Here is a 13,613-nt window from a genome sequence, read left to right on the forward strand (position 1 = left end):
TTTATTACACATTAACAAGATTTTATCTTTGTATTTGCAAAAACAAAAGGCCAAAAAAATAATTATGTATTTGTTTTTACAAAGTTTGTCACATAATTTATAAGAAGTAAGTTTTTAGTAAGTATTGTTTCCAGTCATTCAAAATGATTTATTGTCTTGCAAATAATTAATGTTTTCAAAAAACTTCAACATTAAATGTTAATCAAAAAAATTAATATTAAAAATTATTATAATTTCTACATTTAAGTTTAATTATACGACCACTAGCATTACTTTTTTTGTGCAATTTATTAGACATGATTATTTCTAAATCAATTTGTTTTTTCTGTGAATAATATTCGAATCCCATTACATCCATACTGCACCCGAATATCGAAAAGGCTCTCCAAATAAAATCCAAACATGTTTAAACAATGCTGTGATGCCAGCTACCACCAAAACCCAAATTTCTAGATTTCACTTTCTTTATCTTCCTCTACAAATGTGGAGTAGAATATGTAGGCCTACACCCTTATCATTTATGTCAAGCTGATGTTTCCTACTAATAAGTGCAACACTTATAACATTACGCCTACTATTTTCAGCATTGGAAAAATATGTTTGGACTTTGTATAAGCTCTGGTATGTGTTCGTGCATGGATTCAAATGGAAACTTTTCATTTTGAAATTAATTTGTGTGGAGACCACTGTTAGGTTATTCATCAACTACGAAGTGCAATGCAGATTAACAACTCTGACGTCGTCCGACCGAAGGCCACCCTAAAGCCCGACCTGCAACCGCCAGTATCCAACCCCGCTAATGGAACGCACCCCTAGCCATGGCCCATCCAAGTCAGGCACGCACCGGAACAAAAGGTAGAATTAAAGACCATGCCCTAATAAACCAGCCACCGTGATCCCTGTACATTATAAATTAAGCATAATTTAATTATAACATCACTTTTAATTAAAAACCCCGCACAAGGGAATTGCGACGTAGGAGTGCCCAGGTCACTCACGTGTGAATTTTTATTAATACATTTGTGAGTGCTCCCCTTGCGGCCTTCAGCCTAAATTAAATAAAGTAGTGTGTGACGTAATTATGACCTCCCCAATTTTTGTGTATCACTCGCCACTGGAGCAGTCAACAAGTGACGAACAGTCTACAGTGTGACTCACATTATTCAAATTTAATTAATGTAAACTTGTGAAATCCAATTCCTAAAAAGTATCTGTGTATTAGGTTAATTTTTATTATTTAATGTGTGAATTTAGAGCCACTTTCAATCTCTTATTAATTTAATAATTTCCGAATAACGAAACTTTAAAAACTTTTGCGCGACAGGACGCTGAGGCCTCCCCTCGCGCCGAGGGAAAACGCTAGTACCGAGCGACTCGTGGACCGGGGTGGATGTGCGTCCCACGGGGAGTCCTCAACTTTCGTCTTCACTGAATTCACTACTGGTAATTATAGTCACTCTCTAAACCTTTTTCGTAATTAACTCCCCGCACAAGGCATTACGTGGGACAGTGCAGCATACAGCATGGGCCGACTCCCGCAACTAAAGACTTTTGGATAATCGCCGAGTGCACAGGCACCAGCAACGACTTAAAGACTTTTAACGAATTTCATAGCGAGCCGCGGTCCACAAAGGTGGGCCCGGGCGTCGCCGTTTGCAATTTTCGGGACTGGCCGCCTCCAATCGAACTTCCCCCCTCAACCACGACTGGCGTGAGGATTTTAATAATAGTGACGGCGCCTCAGAGCGCCCAGTGTCAACTTAGTGTAATTTGTGTAGGGAAAATCAATGTGCATCGTGTAACTGTAACTACAAGTGTAACTGTTGATTTCAATTAAACGTCCACTCCGCACACTCCGTGCGCGACGTGTGTTACGACAGTGCAAAACCGAACCAGTGTATATTTTTTTGTGAACTCCCCGAACCCAGCTAGGGATCAGCGTGCTATGCTGTGTAGGGACAGTAACGTATCAATATCAAGGGCCCCCTCCAACCACGACCACCGCCGACGGTTCTAGCGGACCACGCAGGGGCATACGCACCCAAAGACCCAACTCTTGGTTAGCCACAGAACTAGCCTGGCGCCCTCCGGCACACAATTCACCAAAAAACCAGCCTTTCCGCAAGGAACCACGCCGGATCTCGAACATGAGAACCCGGACGACGGCAACTTACTTCAACATTGTCTTTAAGAGTTGTCCGTCAAGTTACTCTAGAAACTCAAAGCAATTGCCTTCTCATTAACTTACATTCACTTTTTTTTTTTTAGCACTGTTAACTTTATGATTCAACTTAGCTATGTAGTTACTCATTCCATTAATGTAAATGGACAAAGACTCACAAGCCTTTTAAAACTTTTATTATACATAGTTAACTAATGTCGTAAACTTTACTCTTTAATTGTCAACCTGTGTAAATAGTTGTTTAGGACTTGCTAGACATTTAGATATTTAATTACATAGGGTCATTCCATGTAAAATCAACCCACCCATTTTACCTCACCATCTTAGGTTTTGATGAAATTTCGCACAGATGTTACCTCCATACAGACTAACAAAAATATAAAATTTTAGAATAATATATCCATCCGTTCTGAAAATATTGCTTTGTAAATTTTAGAAAAAAAACACTCAAAATCGCACGACAGGCATACTTTAAAATTACCATAACTCTTCTCCAAATTAAGTTTGAAAGGTGAGACAGGTGTTATTTTGCAGCATTTGGTATGGCCTTTCGTGTGTGAATGTAACACAGTAATGTCTAGAAAAAAAAATAATTTTCAAAATAATTTTTAAAAATTAAATTTAAAATTTTGGAAAAAAAGGCATTTTTAATTTTTTTCAAAAAATTCTATAAATTTTTTTGTACAAATATTAAATTGTCTACAAAGTTTCAAAGTGGAGAGTTAATGGGTTCATAGTAAAATTAATTGGTACCCGGATGACAGCAACCTCTATTATTGGGTTTAACTTTCGTGTTTGGCGAGGTAGAGAAAACGTGTCTAGGGGTGATGATGGGGGTATTGGGAAACCACATGGCCATTGAGTTGGGGAAAGGGGGTGAAGTGTATGTTTGTGGCTTTTGAGGTGAGAGACATGTGATGAGGTGGAAGGCCAACCCAGGACACAGTCCCGCTCAACACAGGCGGTTCAGGGAGGTTTTATCAACGGAGAAGGGGAAGGGTCATTCCGTTATGTGGTTGTCTGCAAAGGTGGGTTTGTGGTCAACTTTGGTCACCGGGCTGTGTGGTTTGTGTCGTATGTCGTATGTCGTATATTAGGTTGCGTTGTTGTTTCATCAGTCGTCCCCAGGGGGGTGGGATGTTTCGGGAAGGAACGCTCTTGGCACCCTGGAGAGACCCTCAAGACTTATATGGCTTTGACCAGAGAGGGAGGGGAGGGTGTGTCATCTGTATCTTGCAGGAAGGTTTGAGACTGTCCTGCCTGGCCAATGGCACCAGGCATTGTTGGTTAGTCCGGTGGTGCAGGTTAGGCGTGCCTTGGCCAATTTTTTCCGTCTATGCACCGTTGACGGTTGGGGGATGGCGTGTCGTCTGTAATGCGTGGGAAGGTTTGAGCTTGTCCTCCCCAGCCATTGGCAGTAACTGGGGTTGAAATAAAAAAATAATACTTTCCTGCAATGTACTCTAACAAATTATTTTTTATTTGTATTTAACATTTTAAATATTTTTTAAATTGTTGTCTAAATTAAATTTTATTTAACAAATCACTACTGCAAAAGGGGTGGAAATAACAAAGCTAGATAAAGTCATTACTTTTTTAACTAGATATCCTATCAAATCCATTATAATTTATTGTAAAACTTTGAAACGTTTTGGCTGAAATAAAAAAAATGATAACTTCCGAAGTATTACATTTTACGTAATTTACTTATAACCATCTTAATATTACCTTAAACCTTTGTCCAAAATTTTTTTTTTTATGACAAACATTAGTGGGATTGATGGAAAAAATTAAAAATACCCTTGACTTTGAGTTCTCACTTGAACAGACTAATTAAAATGCATTAAACACTATCATCATATTTTACCATTGTTTGGTTTTTGTAGTCTGTACCGTACTACACCATCCATACCTTACTGCATCAAGTCAAGGTTACCATGTTCTTGCAATATCACTGAAATAACAGGATACCAGATTTTTAATTGATCAGACCTGTGGAAGTTGCTCACATCCCTTCATCAACTAGAAAAGAGCTGATGATCTTCAAACTGAACATATTTTCTTGAATATTAGCTAAGAACACTCTCGATCAAGTCACCTTCAAACAAAAATTAACTAAATCAAAATCAGTTCGTTCATTTGGGAGCTACAATGCCACACAGATACACAGATACAACTTATAACACCCCTCTGCATCAGGGGTTAAAAATAGTGTTTGAAGGTCAAAAATAATTCCATAGATAACTAACTTAGTAGGCATAATATGAAATTCATTATGACATTCAAATTATTTTCACTGCCTGGATGAGAAAATGTTCAATCTTTTTTTGAATAATGTCGAACATAAAGAATGTTATGTACATTAGGTTTTTAAAATGTTCCAGCAGTGCCGATAAGGTTATATATTTTTTTTAATAGTGAGGGTTTTGATGATTGTGTATTAAGTAATAGGGATGGGGCCCTCGATGGCTTCAATACCAACACACACAAGTTTTTAAACAAGATTTTTAAGGTACTGAAACCTATAATATTGATCAATAACAATTGTATCATGGCTCCCATGTCAAACACATGCCAGCCGAGGAATGGGGAAATCTGTAGGTCATTCCTTTCTACTGCTTGTTCCATAATTTAAAAAGTGCAAATAAAGTAAGTAGGTATTATTTATTTACAGTGACTCTTCTTGCATATTAAAAACGATACCAGATGGAATGTGAAACCCTAGTGAGTAAGACTGATGCACAGCAGCTATGCTTCAACGAAGAATTGCAAATAGTATCGGAGGAAGAAGAGTTGCTTGTCGTGGGATCATTCCGTCTCAGTGTGGAGGAAATGGATGTACCCGACAGGCTGCTGGTTCATATATCTTCCGAGGTCAGTAGTAACAAATCTTCATACTCGAAAAAACACAGCTACTGGTCGATAGCATGCTCTAAAATGGCCAAGAGTATCTAAAAAAAAACTTCCAAAAGTTTTACAGGTGCACACTGTATAAGCCAAATTCTTATGTGGCAAGACAGTCTCAGAATCGCAGAAAAGAAATCCAAGATGACTTGCAGGTTGTGTGAATTCCTCAACTTGGAACCAAAAAACCAATTAATTAAAATATGGAGAAGTGTTTCAGAATAAAATTTCCATGCAATCACACATGCCCTAATGTATAAATAACATAAAGTATTCTAATTTCTAGAGCACTGGGGAATGAAATGGGAGGAAAAGACATATGTGGTCAATTTGTTAAACCAAAAAAATGCCGTTATTCATTATTAGAAACATTTTCGCGACTTTTTGAAAACTCTTTGCCATGCCAAATAATTCTGGTTGAATTCTATTAAAAAAAAAAAAGTTGAATTACGTCATTTCAAGTGCAGTTCAATGAATTATCCAACCAAATGCATGTTGTTCTTTTTATTTATATATACTAGGAAATTGACTGAGAACAATGCAGATGTACGTTATGTTAGTTTGGATGTATTTAGGTACGTTACGTTAGATTGGATGTATTTAGGTACAAGTAAATTAATGGTTTGGTCCATGCAAGAACATTAGAATGCACTGTGAAAGGGAAAACTTTACGATGCAAATGGGTTGTTGCCAGATGAGAACTAAGGAAACGGAAAGCAAGACGTCGAGCACAAGCATCGTGGACTTCAACCTGGCCACGTGGGACGAGAAGCGAGTGAGCAGAGTGAGGTGCCGGAAGCTGGTCAGGAACCAGAGCCTGTATTTGGGACGCTGCGGGGAGACGCTGCACTGTGCGGCTACTGTCGACGATGTGCGACAAGCCACCAGCTATCCCGTGGCAGATGTCCCGGACTTGTTGGGAGACGGTGCTTACATTGTGATGCTGCGGTTCATTGTGCTAGAAGGTTTCCAAGTAAGGCAATACACTGCTGTGATGAATCAATAATTTAACATTTTAAATCCATTTAGTATAATATATTTAAAATATAACCTTTCCTTTAGGACACAACTACAGATACTCTCTGAGCCAAAGCCCTCACATAAAATAATTCATTGAAACCACAATTTCCTGCTGTCCTATTTTGCTGATATTGTCAATTTGTATTATTCACCCTAATTGTGTAAATGGGCCTGACAGTGGTAACTGAGAACTCCTTTCATGACACTTTTAGAGAGATTGAGAAAATAAAGAAAGTTGAACACATTTCATAGCCTCAGTTTGTAATAAAAAATAACACCGAGTGTTGCTACTACACAGTTATATATTTAAAATTCCATTACTAGTAGCACTTAAATGGTGTATGGTATTTCAGATGAGAAGTATGGCTATGTATATTTATCTATGAAATACAGTCTCTTCCTGTACCACAATATGAAACTTATCTATTCCGACCACAAGAAAAAAATTAATTTTAACCGATTTTGTAACCATGACAATTTTTATGTTGCTCATTTATTTATTAATTTGTTTTATGTTTCTCCTAATACAACAAATGAAACAAAACATTTTGCTAAGTATTTTTTGAAGAACCACAAATACCTATATGGAAGAAATAAAGAGGGCAATTTGTGTTATTTACTTCTTGTGTGTTAGGAAACACACAGGTTAAAATCAGTGATGTGTGATTAATTCAGTAAAATACTTCTGTACATTTTACAGGGAGATATTAAAACTTCAATGATTACATTGAATGGACAAAAGGTTTCTTGTCAGTACACTGCTAAAGAACAAGATGTACTCATTAATGGGAAGAACATTCCTGTTGCTGTGGTTGTCTGTAAGGCTGTCATCGATGAGAAAGAACAGGTAATAACGGACATAAAAAAGTAATAAACCTGTTCACAACTGCACTATTAAGTGATGGTTACAGTCACCAACACAAGTTGTTCAGCAAACAACTGTGCACATACTTAAGAATGTGCCAGATTTAATGGTGAGCTACTGCTGTTAGGGCTGAAACACCGCCAATATGGCCCCCTAGTAGCCATAGGGAAACGGATACGTCATTTCATTGCGACTCAGAGGTTTTTGGAGAAGAGCTACAATGAGAGAATGAGGCAACTCATCCCAGCATTGTTACCAGTAGTTGATGAAGAGGAGGTGGGGGGAAATCTACCCCACCCTTAAGTTACGAAAACTGTACGAGATCTCGGTGAAGGGCGTAAGCTGTTACACATGGCGTTAAATCACAAACCACAAATGCATTGATGACAGATGAGAATGATAAAGTAACTGACTGCCCAAAGCCTTCATTAATTACATAACTTTTTTTTTGTGTGTGTGTGTGGGGGGGGGGGGGGATAATTCAGTATCCCCACCACTGATTGCTACCCATTCCACATTACCCTTTTCTGCTAACTATTGGCTGACTCAAAGGAATCTCCATCCTAAGAATTATCACAAGGTATTTAGGTATCCAAGTCTTTAACATTTTTGGGACTCCTCTGAAAACCCAGAGAGCCTGGCCGATGAAAATCCAGCTTCTACTAGTACCTTCTTGCTAGGCCAGCACCGGAGCTGTTTCGCTCCTCACTGCGTCCGCCCACGAGCAAAGTGGAGACTACTCTGGACGTGGTTTATCCAATCAAAGCCACCAGCTGCCAGTGTGTTTCCTCGCCAGAGCGTGGTAGAGGGAACCTCAGTGGAGACTTCCGGTACCACCAAAGGTCGTCCCGCACTACTGCCTAGATTTTCCATGCACTTGCGGGCTTGTACGGTATGTTAGCCCATGAGCTAACACTGTAACTGTCATATACTAAAACTAAACCAATAAACATAAAAACGGATATAATTTGCTTAATAATTAGACATTTTGTATTTTAGGTGACAGTAACAACACTGAATATGAAAGGCAGATTAATGGAACACAAGTGGGTTTCTACACCCTATAAAATCAAGCCAAGTCCTAAATCAAAAACTGTTGATGCTTGGCAAGAAGATGAACAAATGATGTCGCTGTACCTGGACCACCTAAATCGAAAACGATTCGATATCAGGTATGCTTGCTGCAATTTTTCAAGTATGTATTCTCTCATAATGTGAACTTGTGAAAGGAATGAAAGCAAGAATAAATTGATCTTACTCTGGGATTTAAAGCAAACATCGTGTTCCGTAGAACAAGCAACAACCCCAAAGCAAGCCAACTATGAAGTCGGCCATAGTCATGTTATAACCTTATAACTGGTCTTAGGTACAGAAACTATCAAACTTTTATATCCAGCAGTCGGTGGGTTTTAGGAAGGATGGGGTCAGTCGAAAAGGACCTAACAAGTACTTCAAGGATTTGTGAATAAATAATTAATGATGTGTCAAATCCCAAAGAGTATCTTTAATGTACCCCTCGAATCTGAATCTAAGTCTCAGGGTTCAAAAATATAATAATGTTCAAGAAATGAAAAATATTAACTATGGTACTGAAACATTGAACCCATTAAATGTTTGTATCAAAAAATGTTTCTAAAAATAATACACATTGCAATTTTATTTATATATTTGCATGTTAAAAAAAGTAAACTATCTTGGAAAATGGAAATAGTATATATATGAAGAAAAAATTGATCTAGTAAATATCAGAGGTTATCAGAGTTAAAATTTTTAATTTACTTTATTTCCTCTAATATTTTTCCTTTATATCAAATCCTTTGAATACTAAGGATTTTACGGTATTTTCAGGATTTGAAGATTTGATTAGCTCCTTCCTGAATAATTAAATAAATAATTTCTATACATAAATTAAAAAAAAGTGAAACTTGAAGTCTAGCTAAAAAAACAAGGTGTGAATAAAAAATGTAAAGGAAGAGTTTTACAGCCAACTGCATTAACATAAAAGATTATTGTTGACTCTAAATATGTGGGTGCTGACATTGTGCTCTATGATGTAAAGTTGTCTACCAAATGCTAAGTAGTACCTATATATTGGTAGTTTTGTGTCTGTGTCATGTGCAGATCATATCTGACTCGCAATCCAGAAATTCGAGCCATCCTAGCAGATATCATGACCAAAGCAGTAATGCTACAACCGCCTGACGTTGCAACATTCATGAGAGAACAACTGTGTGCGCTGGGAAGGAAGCAACCAGCTGTGATTACAGATGTGACTCCAGGCAACCAATTGGACGAACAAGACAAAAACCAAGATGTTGAACAATAACAGTGTTGTTGAGTCATTCAGTAACCTACATCAATTTTGTCTTAAAAAATTGTAAGTTTTAAATGTAATTTTTTACACACATCACAGTAACGTAACCAAAAACAAAATTGTTTAAATTTATGGCTGTGTATTTGTTTTTAAAGAACACAACTGATATGACTATTTTTTATTTGAATTTTTCTTTTGGTTGAAATCATCATCAATATCCTTTCTTGTAACAACAATGTTGTAAATTAAATACGTAACCACCTAAATTATTTTGGAAGTAATTGAACTTAAATTGGTAATTCAACCATACTTGAATCAACCTCTTTAACCCTCCGTTAGTCGCAGGCGATCTGACAGATCGTATAGGGATATTTTTTGTTCCTCCTCCCTCACAGTTGGTGACTCTGCTACCATGATCCCAGTATCTATCAGACATTTGACACAGGAGAGTTTAGTGCCTCTACAACCTCCATGCTACCTCTCGAAATGTACAAAATGATGCATTCATTCTGACAGATCGCCGCGACCAAGATCGTAAGTTTTACCTACTTTATATAAACCTTAGCTTTTTTTAAATTTATATTATTACAATAGCTGTAGCGATTTCATTGCATACTTTTTGTGTATACGTGACGGTACTGGTGGAATAAACGTCTAGGATCTCTCAGATCACTGCGACTAACGTAAGCATTTTCTTTTTTTCAGACAACATGGACCATCAGAAGAGGCATTTCCTTGATAATGTGAAAAATGTTGAATAAATACTTTGTATGCTTCAAGATCATGATAATGACGATAATGGAGACTCATTTGATGAAGAGATAGATACAGATGAAGATGTCCATTTGGAAGATATTGCGATTCTGTAATGTACCAATAAATATATTTTCAAAATTCAAAACAGATTTTCTAGACAAAGGGATGTGAAGGTCATAGATATGGCTGAACTGAAAGCTTTTATAGGGTTTTTGTATCTCGCCGTAGTTTACAGAGCAAGCCACCTAAATTTAGAAGAGCTCTCGAGTGCTGATGAAGGGGTTGAGCTTTTCAGGCTTTTCATTTCATCATGCGTTTTCTTAATTTTGACAACTGGGAAACAAGACAATGAAGAAAATCAGTCGACCGCCTTGCAACAATTAGAGCGTGTTTTGAATGCTATGTTGAAAACTACCCGGGAAAAATCTCACGCTAGATGAAATGCTGGTTGCTTTTAGGGGTAAGGGCATTTACTGCCAGTATAATCCAAAGAAACCTGCTCATTATGGAATTAAAATTTTCAATCTAGCTGATGACAGGATCTGATACACCGTCAATTTGGAATTTTATGTAGGAACTCAGCTTGAAGACCCTTTTGTTGAGAATAACCCATCAGCTGATGTAGTGAAATGTTAAGTTCGTCCTATATGTGGTTCTGGAAGAAATATAACCACTGACAATTGGTTTAGCAGCTACTGTCTTCTTAATGATTTTACAGCTATGAGGTTGTCTATGGTTGGGATGCACAGAAAGAATAAACCCCAAATTCCATTAGCTTTCAAATCAAAGAAAGAAGCAAAACTTTTTCACATGCCCCCAACACCAACAACAGCATCTTTCTCACATCTAGCTTGCACTCTGATACTAAAATTGACGAGGAAACTGAAGAAAAAAAAAACCTGAAATCATAACCTTCTATAATGAAACGAAGGTTGGGGTCGATACAGTGGACAGAATGTGCGATATGTATGATGTTGCTGAAGTACTAAACGCTGGCCTATGGTCATCTTTTTTTTTTTTTTTTTTTTTTGACGTTGAACACAGGAGGAATAAATAGTCAAATTTTATTTACTGGCAACAAAAAGAAGTGAGGTGCAGGAGGGCTTTTCAATGACAACTTGCAGTATCACTAATTCAGGAACTGGAGAGAAGGGTGACCAATACTGGACTCCATTGATTAGTATGTCATTTGGTTTGAAAAGACTTCACTCAGAACATTGCGAGTACATCCAAAATTAGAGAATCTGCTAAGACCATGTTCCAAATGCCAATTTGAAAAGAGAAGGCATCTTACCAAATACAAACAACTGCCACATCTGTGAAGCCGCACTTTGCCTCCAACATGCAAGGATGAGATGCCAGTCTGAATGTAAAGAGACTGATAAAATACCAAAGTACACTTTATTATTAGAATTTTTATAGCTGATTTATTGCTTGATTTTATTTTGCTCATTTTTGAATTTTGAATTTGTTACTGCCAAATTTTTTTCCCCCTGCAAAATATGTATATTTACCCACTTTCTGAAATGTACTAAAATGTTTATGTTCTTTTTATTATGTTTTGATGAACCTCCATTATGAAGGTTACTACAGTCAAACCTCTCTGAAACGACCCCTCACGGTTCCCAGGAATAGGGTCGGAATAGAGGGGGGGTCGTAATAGATGTTTTCCGAAATTTTCAGTTGATTTCAACCCCCCCCCCCCCCCAACCCCTTTTCCCAAACCGCTACTCGCTAAGAAACCAGCCATACAATGGCAGGATGCTGTCACTCACAATGCTAGACGGCTGTGCTTTAAACCTTCATGACAAGTCCGTCGCCCTACAGGCCACCTCTAAAGAAAATATGTCAATAGACAGTTTATTTTTACTGGTTAGATTACATGTACGATTTCTTGCTTGCCGTAGTTAAATACACTAGAACCCCGATGTCACGAACCCCGGATTTAACGAAGCAGTGATTTTACGAATACATTCTCGAGAACCGTCAAAAAATTGGACATTTTGACCAAAATGTGAAAATCAGAAGAAAAAAAATTTAAAACAAAACAAAATGAAAGATTATTAAAATCTGTTAACTTTAACACACAGCGTATTTTTTGTGTCGGCTTTAATATTTCCAATAATGTTCATGTGAGAATAACAAAAAAATAATGGGACATTTCCTTTAAAAATACGGCAGCAGTAGCTTGTGCAACGTAAGTGGGAGCGCGGGAATATCGTCTAGACAGGCTGGCGGCAGCACAGGCGGCGGATGCATGACGTCATACGGCTTACCTCTCCTTCCCTTGTCTAGACTTCAAGGTTCATCCCTCCCAGGCATACAAACCATCGTGTCTCTCTCCCCCTCCTACTTCAACGTCCTTTGGCATGTGAAACTGTCAACATCCTTCCTCACCTTCACCAAACTGTGTGCGACTAAAGCCAGGTTTGTATAGTCCAGTTCTGGTAAAATGAAAAATTTTTAAGGGCCCCCGCGACAGCCATTTACCGTTAATTGTTTTGATACAAATTGTTTGTTAGTTACACAACATTATTTCTGAAGGAAAATCACTGAAACTTCAAAATTTATTTAATGGAAAAATTTAGCAGGGCCGTAAAAGTATTCATTTTTGCCGCAAATGAACTATACTCGCCCTTCCTGCCGGACAACATTCTCGGCGCGTGACGCATGGCAACTACAGTCGTGTGCCGCGCACAGCCACGAAAAACCTATGCAATTTCCAAACTATACTATATATCCGACTGGAGTCTGTTTACGAAAAGCATTTAAGAATTTGTTAATGGTTCTTTTGAGATAAAATGGCTAAAAGACATGTTTTCGAAGTTTTAGGTGTAAAAAACCCGTTACAAATTTCTTGAAAGTATCATAGGGAAATGCATTACACCTTTATCTTTATTTTTCCGCCATATAATGTTATGGTCACCGCTCAAATTTCACTGTTATCTGACGGGAACGAGATGACTGCGCGCCAGTTCAGAAGCCTTGCACTTAGAGGTTTTACCGCGCTAGAACTACCATTGAGCGTCGATCTTATCATCCCGCTTCACTAACACACACGCTGACCAGACGGCGCCCTAAAGCTGATTAGAGGAAGCATGTAGAAATGCAAGGCAGGAAATTTTTCCAGCTTATCAACCAGGACCCGGGCAAGTCTTGACTATTAAGCTTTTCACATTAAAATATAAGAGACTTGTATTGTGTAATTTCGGTGTTATTTAGCGGTTTTTCTTAAAAATCGCTTTTTTCGCATTTTCCATATAAATCCGCGGAAAATTTCGCGATTTCGCGATTCACCATATAATCGTGGCCCTAGTTATTGCTCGCGCGAGAGGAGAACGTGGAATGTTAGAAGAAAGATAAATGCGGGGTAGACAGACGGCAGCCAGTGTGTTTCCTGCGCGGGGAATAAGTGGCGTAGCCTTTTTTTTTATGCTGGGTGAAGCGACCTTTTTCTATCAACCCACGGGAAAAATTAATTGCTTGAGCTGTCAAAATAAACATCGCTGCGGCAGTTAAAACAAGTCGAGGCGGGCGTGCATCCAGTCGGTCGCTGTGTATTGTCAACCGAT

At 38.0% G+C, this 13,613-nt stretch overlaps 1 protein-coding gene across 10 annotated transcripts; it reads left to right on the plus strand.

Annotated features, from left to right (window-relative positions):
* Nucleotides 1-18: 18 nt before the first annotated feature.
* Nucleotides 19-10,186, plus strand: LOC134528313 (ciliogenesis-associated TTC17-interacting protein-like). 10 transcript variants are annotated; one of them, XR_010074382.1, is made up of 8 exons: nt 19-106; nt 4,857-5,056; nt 5,781-6,059; nt 6,807-6,953; nt 7,971-8,143; nt 9,093-9,348; nt 9,681-9,819; nt 9,991-10,186. XR_010074382.1 is itself a non-coding variant. In XM_063361832.1 (7 exons), exons 3-7 carry the CDS (start codon nt 4,889-4,891, stop codon nt 9,295-9,297), a joined length of 972 nt encoding a protein of 323 aa, XP_063217902.1. In that variant the 5' UTR covers nt 31-106; nt 1,325-1,443; nt 4,857-4,888; the 3' UTR covers nt 9,298-9,551. The 10 variants fall into 10 exon arrangements, 5 of the variants coding, with proteins under 5 accessions (XP_063217899.1, XP_063217902.1, XP_063217900.1 ...); XR_010074378.1 differs by lacking the exon at nt 9,681-9,819 and adding an exon at nt 1,325-1,443 and having other exon boundaries at nt 61-117; XR_010074381.1 differs by having other exon boundaries at nt 61-117.
* Nucleotides 10,187-13,613: the final 3,427 nt, after the last annotated feature.

The sequence above is a fragment of the Bacillus rossius genome, chromosome 1, assembly GCF_032445375.1.
Source record: "Bacillus rossius redtenbacheri isolate Brsri chromosome 1, Brsri_v3, whole genome shotgun sequence".
Taxonomy (NCBI): Eukaryota; Metazoa; Arthropoda; class Insecta; order Phasmatodea; family Bacillidae; genus Bacillus; species Bacillus rossius.

What these genes read in the sequence shown, in the direction of transcription:
- LOC134528313 (XM_063361829.1), top strand. Translation starts at nt 4,889, where the DNA reads ATGGAATGTGAAACCCTAGTGAGTAAGACTGATGCACAGCAGCTATGC. An exon ending in TCATCGATGAGAAAGAACAG is followed by an intron (nt 6,954 to 7,970) that starts GTAATAACGGAC and finishes TTTGTATTTTAG; the next exon opens with GTGACAGTAACAACACTGAA. An exon ending in CGAAAACGATTCGATATCAG is followed by an intron (nt 8,144 to 9,092) that starts GTATGCTTGCTG and finishes TGTCATGTGCAG; the next exon opens with ATCATATCTGACTCGCAATC.